This window comes from Simochromis diagramma, unplaced genomic scaffold (assembly GCF_900408965.1).
Source record: "Simochromis diagramma unplaced genomic scaffold, fSimDia1.1 OVJJ01000649.1, whole genome shotgun sequence".
Classification (NCBI taxonomy): domain Eukaryota; kingdom Metazoa; phylum Chordata; class Actinopteri; order Cichliformes; family Cichlidae; genus Simochromis; species Simochromis diagramma.
In genome coordinates this window covers 739,243-755,284 of record NW_024387444.1, presented here as the reverse complement: position 1 = coordinate 755,284, position 16,042 = coordinate 739,243, and the positions used below count along the sequence as shown (strand labels likewise).

General features: G+C 40.2%; 1 protein-coding gene across 1 annotated transcript in view; it reads right to left on the bottom strand.

Annotated features, from left to right (window-relative positions):
• raver2 (ribonucleoprotein, PTB-binding 2) overlaps positions 1-16,042 on the bottom strand; it is a 97,978-nt gene that overhangs the window by 14,133 nt on the left and 67,803 nt on the right. Inside the window, exons 5-9 of the mRNA XM_040013547.1 lie at positions 11,451-11,642; positions 5,961-6,081; positions 2,804-2,886; positions 2,626-2,724; positions 963-1,074 (exon numbers count right to left, since the gene is read on the bottom strand). Of these exons, the coding sequence (XP_039869481.1) occupies positions 963-1,074; positions 2,626-2,724; positions 2,804-2,886; positions 5,961-6,081; positions 11,451-11,642 (607 nt within the window). The remainder of the gene's footprint in view (positions 1-962; positions 1,075-2,625; positions 2,725-2,803; positions 2,887-5,960; positions 6,082-11,450; positions 11,643-16,042) is intronic.

The window sequence follows — 16,042 nt, the reverse complement described above, 5'->3', positions numbered from 1 at the left end:
TGAGCCAACATTCCCCAGCAGACACGCGCACCGACAAGAGACACGCACGTTCGCATGCAAAATTGCAAACTCATGCATCCAATCAAAGAGGGACACACTCACAGTGGTGCACATGGGCATGATTGTTTGTTTTTATGCACATAAAAAGTCTGCGGTATATCATTTCCATTTAAAACAACACAGCTTTTCTCAGCTGGAGATTTGAATTGTAAATCTGCTGCAGCTTCCTGCTCCGCACTGTAACGTACAGCTGGGCGAAATTCAGCAGTCTTTACAGGGACAAGCCCGACACACGGGTCAGAATTAGGAAAAGGACCCACAAAATTTATGGCTTTCACTTTAACATGAACAATATTTTTCTGGGACCTTAGAGCCTTCATTATTAACATGTAAAATAAAAACGATTCTGGATTTGGCAGAGAGAACAGACCAAAAGGTTACACTGTAAACAGTAAATCATTGATTTTTAGAAAACTGGTACGTGGAAAAATAAAGGTGGTGTTGTAGGAGCGCTACCAAGTTAAAATGTTAATAAGACTCTACTTTCAGCTGCTCCCTGAACCAGCGACCTTCACAGACCTTGCCAAGCAAATGTGTAAACCGCTGCACTCTGGAGCCACACAGTTAGTTAAACTATTAATATGCTCCCTCTCAAGAAAAAGACAAAAGTAGTAGAGCAAGAAAACCAAAAGCAAACACTAAATTAGGTATTAACCAAAGCCTGAATGCTTCAGTGTGATTTAATTTGTTTGCAATAATTAAATGAACTCATCTGATCAGGGTGCTTGTTACTCATTTACCTGCTATTAAGGGGTCGCCACAGTGGGTAATTAACATTTTGATTTCTTACACCGGACGCACTTCCTGATGCAACCCCACAGAGATTTGTGTCTACTCTTAAATTGTGGCTGTTTAGCGTGTTAGGTAAATGTGTAAACCACTACATAATGGAACCTGTTTACCTGTAGGAGAGTCTCCCAGGAGGCCTTTCCCCAGCTGCACGAGGCCTGGAGGTCGCAGAGACAAGGCTTTCTGCATGAGCAGTCTGGACGGGTCCCCGAGCAGACTGGAGACCTAATAAAGGGGAAATGAAAGAGGAGAAGGAAGAGTATTACAAAAAAATGGAACAGAAAAGCAAAATCAAAGAACAATATCATAAAAAACAAAATTGGAAGAGCATGAGCAAGATGGTCATTATAAACCAAACAGAATCCACCATGGAGGGCTGTGCTAGCTATACAATGGTGTGTAAAGCAGATCCAGAGCATCCAATCCACAAAGGTTTTAGAATTACCAGGACCTGCTCACAGATTTCTCAGAATATGCAGTCTCATCTTTATAAAAGTCCAAGTAGCAATCTCCGGTACTGAAAATGAAGCCAGCGTTGAAGTTCCCAGAACTCTAGTTCCTCCAAGACCAACACCAAGAACGAGTCAATCCCCATAGAGTTCAAATGCCCAACTTCAGAGATTAAATTAAAATGTCCTCACAAAAAATAAATGAATAACAATTAATAGTGATACTTGGATATTCCACAACAATTACAAAGCAATGAAACTAACTCTTGGGACATGGAACTTCACCTCTTTGGTTGGGGAAGAAGACAAAGCTAACACGTGAGGCTGAGAAATATCATCAGGCTCACCTCAATGTACAACATGGGCTCTCGAGCCTCCTGGACAAGGGCTAGACTTAATGTTCCAAACCGGAGTTGCCCTTGGCAAGAGGAGGTGTGGATAGACTCTTATCTCTTGCAGTCTGACAGAGCAAAGCGGATTTTACCCGTCAGTCAGTCTCCCTACAGGCACATATGGTCACAAACTGGGTAGTGACTGAAAGAACATATACAAGGGGTGCAAATGAGTTTCTGAAGGGTGGGTGGGCTCTCCCGTAGAGTTTGGCCATTCAAGTAGGAGTAGCAGAGCTGCTACTCCTCTATATTGAAAGGAGCCAGTTTATTTTGCTCAGGCATATGACTTGGATGCCTCCTGGGCGAGATATTCTGGGTATATCCTACAGGGAAGAGGCCTTGGGGCAGACCAAAGACATGCTAGAGAGATTACATCTCTGGGCTTGCTTGGAAACACCTCAGTGTCCCTCTGGGTGAACAATAGGAAATAGGACTGGGTTTGACTGCTTAGACTGGAACCTGGACCCAGATAAGCATGTAGAGGATGGATGGATGGACATGCCAATTGAAAGCTTAAAATGGTCCTCCTTGTTAAAGTTATGGGTTGATTAAGTTTTTAAAAATATGTAGAGATAGTATCCAGTATGAATTGCAATCATTCAGCTTAAAAAAGAAAAAAGATAAAGAAAGAAAAAAAAAAAAAAAACATCAAATACTCCAAACATCAGTACCCATGACATTTAACTTTCACTTCAGCAACACAAAAAATATGCAAATGAAAACACAGACAGAAACTCATCACCTCAAGGTCTCACTTTAAACAGAAAAGAAGAAGCAATTAGGTTGCATGATTTCGATGTGGTTTCGTTTTCCTGTGCATTAAGTGCTGGAGATAAAAACATAAGGGCACATATGCACATGCCCCCAACTATGTTTAACCCTCAGCACTAGCATATGCAAATCATCACACACAGACACACAAACAGGTGTCTTACGCTGCTGATGCGTTTGTCTTTGATGTGTAGAAGCTGTTGCTGTGCCAGCTGCATGTGCAAAAGGTTCTGGAGGACTAGTCCATTTCCAAACATAGCATTCTGCAGGGTAAAAGAAAAGGACATCAGAATACGCGCACACACACACTAAACAATTCAGAGATTTAGATGTTAGTGTGACCTGGTGTGCTTTTCCCAGTGTGAGCAGGGCTGTAGTGAGGGGAGGTCTGAGGAACGGCAGGCTGGTGTGACGCCCGTATTTTCCTAAAAACATAGTCAAACAACAAAGAGAAACACCAGAGCCTCCATTAGTGATTTGCTTTTTTTAAAGTCTCCACCAAAGTACTAATCAATCATCATCTCAACAGGCACACACAGGCGAAATTACAAGTCAGACAACCAATCCATCAGTCATTTACAACACATTTCAAGCAATCACACAGCTGGCTGTTTTATAACAAGCACCAGTAAAGCAATACTGGGATATTATGCAAGCACAAAGCAAATTACCTCCCACATAACTGTAACTTTTTTCCCCTCAAAACTTAATTTCTATTTTGGTGTTGAAGACAGATTTTAAAAAGAGCTCTAAAAACAAAAAAATGTAAACTCCTTTATATACCAAAATATTCTAGGGTCAAATGTGAGGCCATCTGTCCAATAGATAAGCTTGGCCCAAACCGGCTGATGCAATAGGACAATGAAGTGCAGCAGCAAATCTGCAGCAGAATGACTGAAGAGTAAAAACAATCTAGTTGTTGTAACAGCCTGACAAAAGACAAACAATTAAGCAGATGAATTTGTGTTAAGCTCACCAATAGATATTTCATCTTGAGTACTTTTGCTCTTGTATGTATATATGCAGAGTATATAGGATTAATTAGTCATACTTCCTGATGATTTAATGTTTATCATCCACTGATATGGTCTCTTGCTGGCATTAGAGATTTACTTTTCAGGACTTGAGTCCAAATCACTTTTGCAATGCTCTTGGTCTTATTATTTTCTGATTTCCAATCTCCAGTTAATTTGTTGTCCAGTACACTTCTCACAGTAAACACCTCCAAGGCCAGCTCTCGCTGTGAAAGTGACACCCCACTTGAGAAGACATCCAGTGAGATGTCTTATCACACAGAGTAATGCATTAACAAGTTTCCTTTTGCTCCCCTTGAGCAATACCTCCTGTAGTTTTCTATACCCTTTTTTAAGGGCAACTACGTGTTTGTGAGAAAAGACATTTGTGCTTTCTTTAATGCACCTTCTTTAAAAATACATCACAAAATCCAGTGCAATGCCAATTTCTACATTCAACAGACTTCCTGTTTGTGATTCATAAAAACAAAATCGATCACACTGATCTGCACCCATGCCACAGATGCACAGCCTTTCTTCTGCTTCTTTTGTGCATGCGTGGTAACACAAGCCTTGGTCATAATAAATGTAAGCGTCAATGCTAATGGTAGCTTCCTCCAGAATAAGTAGAGAAAGTTTAACATTTAATCAAGATCCTAATTTTAGACTTTAATTGTGCATACTCTTCTTTAAGAGAGCTCCCCCACCTCTCTCATTTTCTCTCCTTCCTGTTCTCATTTCTTCCCCTAATGTCACACGATTTCATTTTAATACCTGATTAGCCATTCATCAAATAATGAAGCCACTGCCGAGGTGATTACAGTATATAGGAGGGCCTGGCAGAGGGAGACTCATTCAGCGGAGCTTTGATTGCCAGCCATGCCCTGTAGTCATGATCTAGTTTCTGCCCAGATCATTATCACCAATTTCATCATTTTATATTTGTCTAAATGTTCATATTGACTTGTTGTATAGTGCTTACATTTGTTATCCCACCTCCCAATGGAATGTTTATGCCACAGCTGCCCTTAATTAATAGCATTGCTAATTACCTTTTATGTTCCTATCATGGTTAATCTGCCAGTATGCACAATAGGCTGTGACATCGTCCACAATAACACCAGTATAAATTATTGATGTGATATAAAAGTGTCATATCAAGATGAGCAGTTACATGGTTCAGTTACTATAATTATTAAGTGTTAGCAGTTATTTTATACTTATACTTAAAATTTTCCGGGGAAAATACTGCCTAGGCTATTTTCATGCTTACATTTGAAAATGCTCATCAGCTAGTTACATTTATAAATGCTGCCAACTGCATGCTTTTTCTAAATTGATAGAAATATTGATACTGCATAGCATTCTTTAAATATTCTTTAAATATTGACAAAATGATGAGCTTAAAAATCCCCCACCCATAATGCGGAAGCTCTTAATTAAAATTTTAAAGCTAAAATACCATAATTTTTAAGTTTTATGGTTTTTCAAAAAAGCTGAAAAAATAGTAAACCAACTGCAGAGGCTTCTGAGGCCTGAAGCTTTTCCATTCCTGCTTGATGCAGGTTAGGCCCACATTTCATAATGCCCAGAATGTTTTTTAGATGAATGACAGCTGTGGACTTCAAGCAGGCCAGTTTATCACCTGGAATCTTTCCCTGTGGAGCCATGCAGGTTCAATGTGAGGAGGATACATCTGGCACCATCTTATAGTATTAAGCAAACGTGTATGCACCAAAAAGCTGTTCTAAAGCTGTACATATCATTTCAGCATTAATAAGGCTTTGACAGATGTACAAGCTACCCATGTCATGTGAACTAATGCACCTGTACACCTACAAAGAAGCAGTCTTTTTCAGATTTGATTGGTCAGATGAAAGTATAGTTTTCCCCTTCAACTCACCTCAGTCTTTTATAGTGGAGGATGATGTTCATTTGTTTTTTAATTGCATTATAGAGTTTTAACTTTCATTTTCAGATGCCACAACCTGCGTTCAGTGTTCCTGAGCCAGTGCTTGGATTTCCAATTCACTGTCAGATAATCCACTATCCAGATGTTAGGTGTTTTTTTGTTTTTTTCCCAGATGTACAACTTTTTCAATGTTGCCACAATCTCAGCTAGCATGTAGCATGATATGCTAGCATGATATTTAAAGTGAAACCACTTAAAAAAAATAAAACACCAGTTCTAACTCCTCATATGTTGCCTTTCTTTTTTAAATATATATATTAAAAAAAAATCGAGAAACAGAACTTTCATCATACAATGTTTAAAAATTATTTTGGAAAAAGAATTCACAGGTTTTAGGCTGTAAATTTTGTGACACCCCATCCTCAGGATTTTCCCGGCCACTCAACGTTTTTAAGGAAATCATCATCATGCCAACACACTTAACAGGAACATAGGAACAGCCAGAAATACTTTTTACATATTTCTGTACAATACTTTCGTTTCACAGATTTGAAATGTAGACTATCCAGCATACCTCCTCTTTTCCCAGTGTGGTACGGTCTCATGAGTATCTGCAGAGCAGCGGGGTTCGTCATACTGGTCAGCAGCTGGGCCAAATTTGGTTCTGGTAGCAAACCTTTCCTGTTACTCAGAATCTGGAGACAAAACAAAAAACACAAAAAGCAAGTGAGTGCAACAACACGTGACTAGATGTGTGCATGTGTGTATCTGTGTATGTGTGCAGTACAGTATCTGTTTTGATCTTGTCATTAGGAGCCCCTGATGGCTTAAGTAATCATTACACTAGCTTACATCATCAGGATATGGCTGCAATGTCAGCAGAGGGGAGACAAAAGAAAAAAGGCAAGAAAAAATATAAAAGGACAAAGCTGGGAAACGACAGCAGCAGGAGGGAGAGAAAGGACGGGGGAGAAAAACAAGGACGAGAAAGAGTCTGAAGGAAAAAATGTTTTTTAGAGACTTGGGAAGGCCACTTTTATTCACAAGTTTGTATCATATTTGAAAAACAGCTTTTTTCACAGTCTGCTGCTGTGCTGGAACCTGGCTAAAGACGCACATTATGACACATTACAAGACTGCTGCCTTTCCAGCATCAAATTCTGTGCTGACACAAGATGACAGCTTATAGTGAGATGGCCAATATTTATTTTTTATTTTTAAAGGTTTCAGAGGGCGTTACGGTCGTTTCAAAAGAAACGGACACAAAGAAAAATCTTTCAGAAAATGTCTGTCACACATGTAGTTTAGCTCACGGTTTGGGAGCGTCTGCCTTGAACTTAAATACGTCACTTCAAAAGAATATCTGATCAAAGCGCAGCTTTTTAAAATGTAATCCTGCGTCTTGTGCATGGCTTTCACAAATATATACATAACAAATAAGTCTGATGCAAGAATATCATCCTGTTATTATTTTCATTGAAATTTGTAAAGATGATTAGTAAATCATAGTACCGACAGAAAGTCATAGAGCAATAAAATAAGGGAGAGGGGGGAGTTTGATATGCAATCGCCTAGATTGCTCATAGAAAACTGGACCTGCCAGTCTAAAAAGAAAAAAGAAAAAGAAGAGACTCCATCTTAGGCCTGTGTAGCCTTTGGTGTTTATCAGAGCAGAGTTGTAAAAGAGGTATAAGCATGAGTAAAATGCAGAGAGCAAATTTCTCTACAATAACACACTGACCCCATCACTGACTGCTGTGGAATTCATTTGTTTAAAGTGCAACAGCTCTGCTTTTCCTAATCTTCTGTCATATGTACAATGGTGGATGTTCAACTGAGGCACATGATTCCAGCTGTGAGCACAGAAGCCCCACCCACCAGCGGTTTAGGCCTTCTGTTTAGAAGGTGCAACCAATCAGGAAAAAACGTGATAAAGGGTGGGCTTAAAACAGCTTAGAGGAGCTGCACCAAAGACCCGTGTAAGATTTACGAGGACTGTTTTGCATTACTCAGGTTTTGATCTTTAATATTTTTTTTCATATTATATATATATATATATATATATATATATATATATATATATATATATATAAAAAACCTAACCCAAGTGCTTTTTAGAACATTATGTTTAATTAAAGCTGACCTTATCTCACACACAACACTTCTCAGAGTCGTTTTAAACTCTTGTTTTCTTTCCTATTACCAATAAAGCTTCTATTTAATTTGACATTAAGCTAAATTTCCTGGATCTGAACAGTTCTCTGCTGACTTGCATTTAATCAAAGGAGTTACTGTAAGGCACATTACCCCAAATAAGAATTCAATTACTCATTTTGCTGAGGAAATTTCATTCAACAGACTCAAATGAAATCCTATTGAATTAGACTGCGTCAAATCGAATGGAGCTGCCCGTGCTCTGGTAGATCCTCCTCAGCTCTGACAGTGTGGCGGCAGTACACACTGGCCGCCCTACAGACACGGCTATTTAAAACAACATTAGCAAGGATGGTGATGTTTCCTCTTCGCCTGCCCCGAGCTACAGCCTGACTTGAGCACAAGTCAACGTTGTTTCCTCTCTGTCGCATCCCGGAGCCGAGAGCTTTACTGACGGGGATGGGCTGCGTTTGACTCCGTCCTGTCAGCAAGTAAGGAAGAGGAGAGTCTAGTGCACACGTACACTATGTGTATTCGAATGTTCCGGTGAGGAAAACTATTGTTTGTGTGCGCGCGCACGTATGTGTGTGTGCGTTGAACAAGGCCAGTCATAGCTGACAGCGTCTTTCAAGGGAAGAGAAGGAGGAGGAGGAAGAGAGCTCTCTCATTTCTTTTCTTTCTGCTGGAGAAAATGTCAGCATGCATCAGTCTGTTTGGCTACTGGCACAAAATCCAGCCACACACCCACACACTATAACGCACACACAGACATGCCAGGGAGGTAAGGAAGCCGCGAAGAAGGGAAAGCGAGAAGTATCGCGTAAGGGAAAAAAAGGACGAAGGGAGAAGAAAGGAGGGAGGGAGGAGGCCATCTGGTCCTCAGCGTTCACACTCACACTCGCATCACACTAACTGGAGAAATGAGAGAATCGCCTCAGACAACAACAGGAGCAGGTCTCGAGCTCTTTCTGAAGATCTGATGTTGCTTTTACCAGCTGCTCACATTCAATGCAATAATGCTGAAGGGGCCTCGGGGCACTAATGTAACCTCACAGTCCTCACAGGATCTCTTTCTGTCTTACCTCTTTTTTTCTTCCCCTTTTTCTGGTCTCCTCCTCAAATCCCCCCCCCCCCCCTCTTTTTGTTTCTTTTACCAATTGCATGTCTTCCTTCCTCCTCAATCGCCCCTGTTAATTTATTCAAAAACACATTTTCCAGCCCATCCGTCACAGCTATAACGTCTTTACGTGCATCTGATAGTTCACGCTCTGCAACAGCTGTGATGCCATCAGAGAAAGAGAGACTACAGTTTTTAGCTAAAGTGGAAATTTAGCACTTATAACAGCTCGATAAGGGCGATCCAAAGTATAGAGGACACCTGTGGAGAGTTTGTTGTTGCGCATCCAAGTTGCAAATAAATATTAATATCATTCAGAGACATAAAAAGATCAATAGATGAAATCTTGATGGAATCTTGAATTACACAAAATATATTCATGAAAACCTACGTGACATACTTCAAACTTCAAATACTGTAAAATGAAAAATCTTTAAGATGCTATTTCCCGATGAGCGCTATTTTACATCTCGTCCCATCATTCCTGTATTTTAAAACGTGATTACGGTTCCTCTGAGAACACTGATGAAAGCCCTGAAAACTCATCTCTCTTCATCAAAGTGACATATGTAGACGTTCAGCCTATGACAACGATCCCTCCAGGTCTTCAGCATGAGCCTCCATTAGTAGGTGCGAATCTGTGAAAATTGCTCCTCACCTCCAGCTCCACCAACGCATCCAATGCCCACCCGCAGCGAAGGCGGTAGCTGCTCACCTTCTATACAAATGTAGGTTTGATGTATTCTGATAACAATAATTATTCTCAAACCTGAGAAAAGAGAAAAGAGAGAACCACCTACAAGCTGACATACGAGGTAGTGATGCGTTTCATTTATCACTCTCTACTACACAGGAAACACATAAACAGATATAAAATATCATCAGTGTTCGTCTTAATGACATTATCAAGAATAATTATGTGTTGCTAATGCTGGATAATCCTTGCTCTTGATTGCAAGCTAGCAGGATACTAACCTGGCTGAGGTTTGTTACATACGAAACTCTCTGAATCAAGTGATTCTGACGCAGTCATTGCTGCACTGCATGTGAAAAACAGTCAGTCACGGTGGTGACTGCTTATTTCATTCACGATATGTCTACTAGCATGAAATAAACACCATCTGGACCGCTCTTTAAGTAGCCATTAACCGCTTCCCTTCTCTGTCCCTAGATTCCTTCCATACCCACGTACACACAAACCTGTCAGGACTCAGTAGCTGTAGTAAATCGAGGTACCCACAGGGATTAGCAGGGACTCCTCCTTTTGGGAACTCTCACTTCTCACTTACTCTCACTCGCTGTATTTACATGCCGTGTGCGGGTTCGCTGGGTGCATCTGTTTGAATGGGTGCACGTATGAGTGTCATAGTGTGTCACTAGCTTGTGGTTTGGTTTATTTCAGGCTGCGGGAGACAGCGGAGGAGCCCAATCAGTCTATAGAACTATAATTATCATGTCAGTGCCTCTCTGCTACCACAGCTCTGTGTAGGAGGGGTATCACAGCTACAAAGACCTTCTCGGCTAGAGGGTGTTCGTGCATGTGCTCCACGTCAAACCTCGGTGTTTCTCAGCAGCGGATGTGCAAGAACCACCCGGCACTGGCATCACAATTAGATGGAAAAGTAGCTGTGAGCATATCCGCTCTTTTTTGTTGTTTTTCCATGAGAAGTCCAGTGTGTCAGTGTTGTAGCATGTGGTCCTCCACGTTTGAGGGAATGCTACAAAAATGAGACTACTGTGACATAACGTTTTAAAATTTGAAAGTAATATTAGGATTTATGATAGGAAATAGCAAAGGGAATGTTTCAATTCATTTACAGTGACGGTGGGTTTGGAGGTTTAGGGGGTGTGGTAAGCTGATGATGATCCAAATACAGCCAAGCAACATGGTAGGAATATTGATTCCTGGATGTGTCTGGAATCAGCTTTAACAGTAACTAAGATTTCTGCTACTGCCGGACTTGAGCTGCGGAGAGACGAGAGTCAAATCAGCGAATCGGATGATGAAATTCAAATGCATCGCACCTCAACGGTCCACCTGTGTCAGCTAAGTGGCAGTTAGTTGCCATGGTGACAGCATGTTATGTAACTATAACCAAGTGTCAAAAAGTGATGTGAACCGAGTTTGGCACTTCTTTTTCAAAACAGCTTATAATTCCACCTGGTTTAAAATCCCAGAGCCCTGATAACTTGCTCTATGCAGTAGAAAGAAAAAATAAATAAATAAAGATTTTTCCTTTAATTTGGTGATAAAAACCATGCCCGTAGATTAATAATTGTTGGCTCAGCAGCAGGTTAGAGATGAAAAAATGTCAGAGAAATTTTCCAGCTTCTGTAGGTTAATTTGTTCACTTTAGCTCTGCACACTTCAAATGGCGTGAAAAAACCGAAAGCTCGCATTTTGCAAATCAGCCGGTCGTTTTGTGTTTAAATTGTGTTTTTATGTGGGGGCTGGGTGAAAACCTTTGCACATTTTTATGTGGAAGATATAACTGTGACATACTGACATATCCACACTAATAAATTGTGATTCATCTCTCATCGATTCTTCAAGTCTGTAATAAATACAGTACGGCTGGGGTTTAGTCTAAATAACACTTTGGGCGGGTATATTACATTAAAACTGGTGGCTAGTGAACTGTTAAGATTGCTACTAAACCAATGCTGCCGCTAATATTAGCCTCTTCTTGCGTTAACAGAAGGCGACATTAAGTGCCGTGTACTGCCGTCTGCGCTCTCTTCAGTACACTCTGTGATGCGTCTGTGATGCTGCTTTCTCCATAACATACTCACCATACCCTGGGCAGCAATGAGTGCAGCCAAGGTGCTTCTCCCTGAGGTGCCAGGGGTACAGAGTGACAGACGGACCTCCTGTCCTCCCACCAGAGTTCGGTCCATCTCTATCAGCACAGCTTCTGCCTGCTCGGCGCTCTCATATTCCACCACGCCAAACCCTCGCACTGGACTGCCCTCATCCTGAGCAAGCTAGAAGAAACACACATAAAAAGACAAAGCATTTATTCAGTAAGTCATTCTTTTAGATTTTTCTTCTGTGGCTGGGCACAGAAATGTGGGCTCTAATGTGAAAAATTATTTGAATTTCTTTTTTCCTCGGGTTTGATTCTTCATCTAAATTCCTAGTTGGCCGGGGAACCGGCAACGTCAAGACATTGGTATTGATCACATCCCACAAATTGTATAAACATGATGAATTGAGCTAATTTGTGCTTAAGGACATCTGAAAAATCCCTATTGACACTTGTAAATGTGGAGCACTACAAAAACCAAAAGAAAAAAAGAAAAGAAAAAGAAAACAACTCGTATCTCGTGTTTTATTTTAGCTTCTTCTTTTCTTTTTTTTTTTTTACATGTCTTACTGGGGCAGAGTAGTCTTCTTATGCTCCCACTTATTACAAGGATTGCATTCATGCCATTATCAGATTTGTGCCTGATAATGGCATGCCTTTTGCAGATGCTCACCTGCTGGAGTGTCTGATTAAAAGCAGGCGCACTCCTGTCATCTGTTTGTTGTTCCTGTTAGTTCACAGGAATGCTCCAAATCTACTTAACAGGCTTTCACTAATATACAGTACACCTTTCCACTTCCAGGCATGCCACATTAGCTGTAAGATGTTAGAACTGTCTGCTCACTGGTGGGTTCAAAACATATGGAATAACCTGTCCTGGTTAAATGCACCCAGCAGGCTGGAGCGAGTTCCTTCAGGAGAAAGTGGGTCGAGTGACATAAGGGAGAAATGCCACCGGTAGCAAGAGCAATAGTCCAGCATAAAACCCAACATCAACTTCTGAAAACAACATAAGTTCTGACACTACAAACTAACGTCACCAGCCCTTCAGACTTCAGCAATTATCTGTAGGAATAAAAAATTAATACGCCACCACTGCAGCATTATCGCCAAGAGCCGTTTAATGAAGTAAATGTATTTTAAAGTGGATTTTTTTTTCAGTACGCAAAAGAAAATTTACTGACTTCTTATCAGCCAGTATCAGCTGCTTACTGCTTGATAGGTGTGCCCCCCTCCCCCTCACCAGAGACCTAAAAATACTTGCATTTACTATCTCTTAATAAATCATCGGGGCAAACAAAGGAGGTCAGACACGTTTTTATATCTGCACGTTCTCGGCACCATCTAGGAATAGCAATATCATTCATCTAGAAGACTGATTGGCAAAACACAATCTTCTCCAGTGGCAGTTATCTGTGCAGCCCAAGCTACCATCATGATGCACTTTGACTAAGAAAATGAGAAGCCAGCATGAGAGGCTGCAAAGACTGCAAAGTTATCCGAATCCTAATCCGCCCAATGTTTTCAGAGCGTTTTAGACTAACAAATGCACAAATTCATGCATGTATGGGTTTTTTTCTGTGCATGACTGACAGACAGGGAAGTGACAGATAACAGTGGAGTGGAGGTAGAAGTGCTTCTCTCAGCTTCTTTTGTCAAAAAGGATAGATAAAGAAATGACATGATGTAAAAGATACATCCTTTTGCTCTTCCTACACCGCTTCAGGGATGTGCACATAGACAGAGATACACACAAACACAACCTAACATAGTGTCTGTGGAAAAGACAGCTCCAAACTACAATAATCTCCTACTTAGGAGCCGGATCGAATAATGGGCCTTTTTCAGCATATAAACTTGACAGAGCATTATTATCATACATTTATGGTCAGCAGTCAATAAAGACATGTCTCAGCGCTAGAGTGTCCTGCTGATAAAGACTGACTTCTCTGTCAAGAAGGCTGAGTCATTTCCATCTTCTGAGCTCAAGCTAAATAATGCAGGCAGGCTAATAGCTTATAGCTAATGGACTTTATCGGATAATGACTATGTCCACAAAGTAATGGCTTGTGGTTAAAACATACCACTTAACGTATTGTTAGCACTGGTTCGATTCATATGAAATACAGCAGGAATAAAAAGGACAGGAACTCAATTTAACTTCTCTCACATTTTAAAGGATGTGTGATCTGTTAGAGACCATTTGAAGGTTTGGTTTGTTAATACTTGCACCATCGCTGCTAAAGGTGCACAATTAGACACCAAAAAGGCAGTTTTCAAATAAATTCATCTTCATTCCAGACACGCACAAACAAAGAGAATTTCGTGGCACTGTTGGAAGTTAAATGCAGCGTTACTTGTAGTGTCTACAGAATATAAACAGCTGTGTTAAAAAAAATCTGCATATTCATAGACTCTGGATATTTCAGCCAAAGAGAAAAGCATATATAATTTCAGGAAGCTGCAACTATATAAATGAACACTTTTATGAGAAACCCTTATCTGATTTCTTATATTAATTTCCATACGGTGAAAGGAAGGTGCACTTTTGCATCCATTCGGTACATATTGTGTGGTTTGCTCCCTCTGAAATGCAGCATTTGTGATAGACTCTGGCCACATCTCCCCACTACTTTAAGCTGCAACCAAGTGATCAGCCAAAACATTACTGACCTTTTTACTCTGAAAAGTAAAGAAGGGGAAAATTGTGCAAAACAAAGCTGAAGAGCTATATTTGTGGTTCTCTTTGCACACAAGGTCGCATAAGAGCGTGTGAGTCATGGAGGCTTTTATATCAATCAACAGTCTGTATCGCACAGGCCAAATGTATTTTGAAAGGTGCAGACGCTGTGAAATACCAATCATGTAGCAAGCAAAACAGCAGACCAATGTGAATACTGGTCCTTAGCCATAGCGTGAGATTTGTCGTGTTAATTGTGGATTAACGTTATTTTGACCAAGTACTTTTACAGTACATCAGCGCAATGTTGTTAATGAGTGAAGTCAGCTTTGGTTTCTTTTGAGAAAGTAGCATAACTGTGAGGTTGGAGTAATTTCTATGGAAGGATGTAATCTGTGGGCATCTTTCTCACCCTCAACCGGTTGCAGCAGATGGCTGCTCGTCCCTGATCCTGGTTCTACCAGGTTTCTTCCTGTTAAAATAGGGAGTTTCTTCTTCTCATTGTCACCAAGTGCTTTTGGGGGTTTTCTCTCTATCCAGCTTTGTCACATCAGCATCAGTCTTCTTGGAATTTTTATTTTTTGAATCTCTACTGGAAGCAGTTCTAGATGTGACACCATCACAACACTGATGGAAAAGCCCTGGCTACTCTCTTATAATGTTGCAATAAACTCTGATCTTGAGGGTATGAAAGTCAATAAATCCAAAGTCCAAGTGACAAATTTCTAATGTGAGAGCAATGAAAAAGTCCTTCAGGGTTAAACAAAGCAGAACGGGACAGAACAACAGAGACATTAATACGAATAATGATCAACAATCAGGCAGCAACAGCAGCGTGGAGCAGCAGGTGGTTTTAATGATACATGTTTGAAGGTAATACTTTCCATGAATTTGCTGCCTGAAATAATGCAATATTAAATACAAGCAGAGCTGGAAAAAAACAAGGAAGAAGGATGATCAACAGAAAATTAGCACCTATAATTTCAACTCATTTGGATGCTCATTGATTCAATTATTCTCAACCAAATGCACCAGACATTTACTGGTTTGTACATTTGGATTTGTAGGTTTTCAGCTTGAAATTCTTAGAAACTGGATGTCTGTTTATTTATTTATTTTTTTTGGGGGGGGTTAGTATTTTCTGACATTTTAAGGTAAACCATTGTTTGAATACTGAAGAAAAACATTATTCAGCCTATTTCACCTTCCAGGGCTAATAAAAGGAAAGCCTTTCAGAAAGTTGAGTTAAACATTAGGAAAACATCTTCAGCAATAAATTAAAAATAAAATACAATCAATTCAACTAAATGCAGCTTTTGCTAATGTTTTACCACTGTTCGCCAAGAGGTGAAGATATCTGAGTTTTCTCAAGTCGCAGTTTTGACCTCTAAGGGCCAGCATATGAATCGAAGTACATGACTAAGGTCTACACAGAAAAAAACCCCAATATGAATAAGTCTTCTGATGCCTCCACATGCAGCATAAAATCAGGGAGGGTATAAGAATTCATACACAAAGGCTTTCACATGAAATGTGAGCAAATCAGAAACTTGATTATTTATTTTCAATTGCTGCAAACAGCTAAGGCATCAGCTAAACTCAGAAGAGTTTCAAACTCTGCATTTACATTGCACATATGTACATACAGTACTGTGCAAAGTTTTAGGCAGGTGTAAAAGAAAAAATGCTGTTTACAAAGAATGCTTTCAGAAATATAAATGGTTGTTTATTGGCCCCAAACGTATTCTGCAGCAGGACAATGACCAAAACATACAGCCAAAGTCATCAGAAGTACTGGAAGTGATGTTATGGCCCCATAGAGCACTGATCTCAACATCATCGAGTGTGTCTGGGATTACATGAAGAGACAGAAGGATTTGAGGAAGCGTACATCGGCA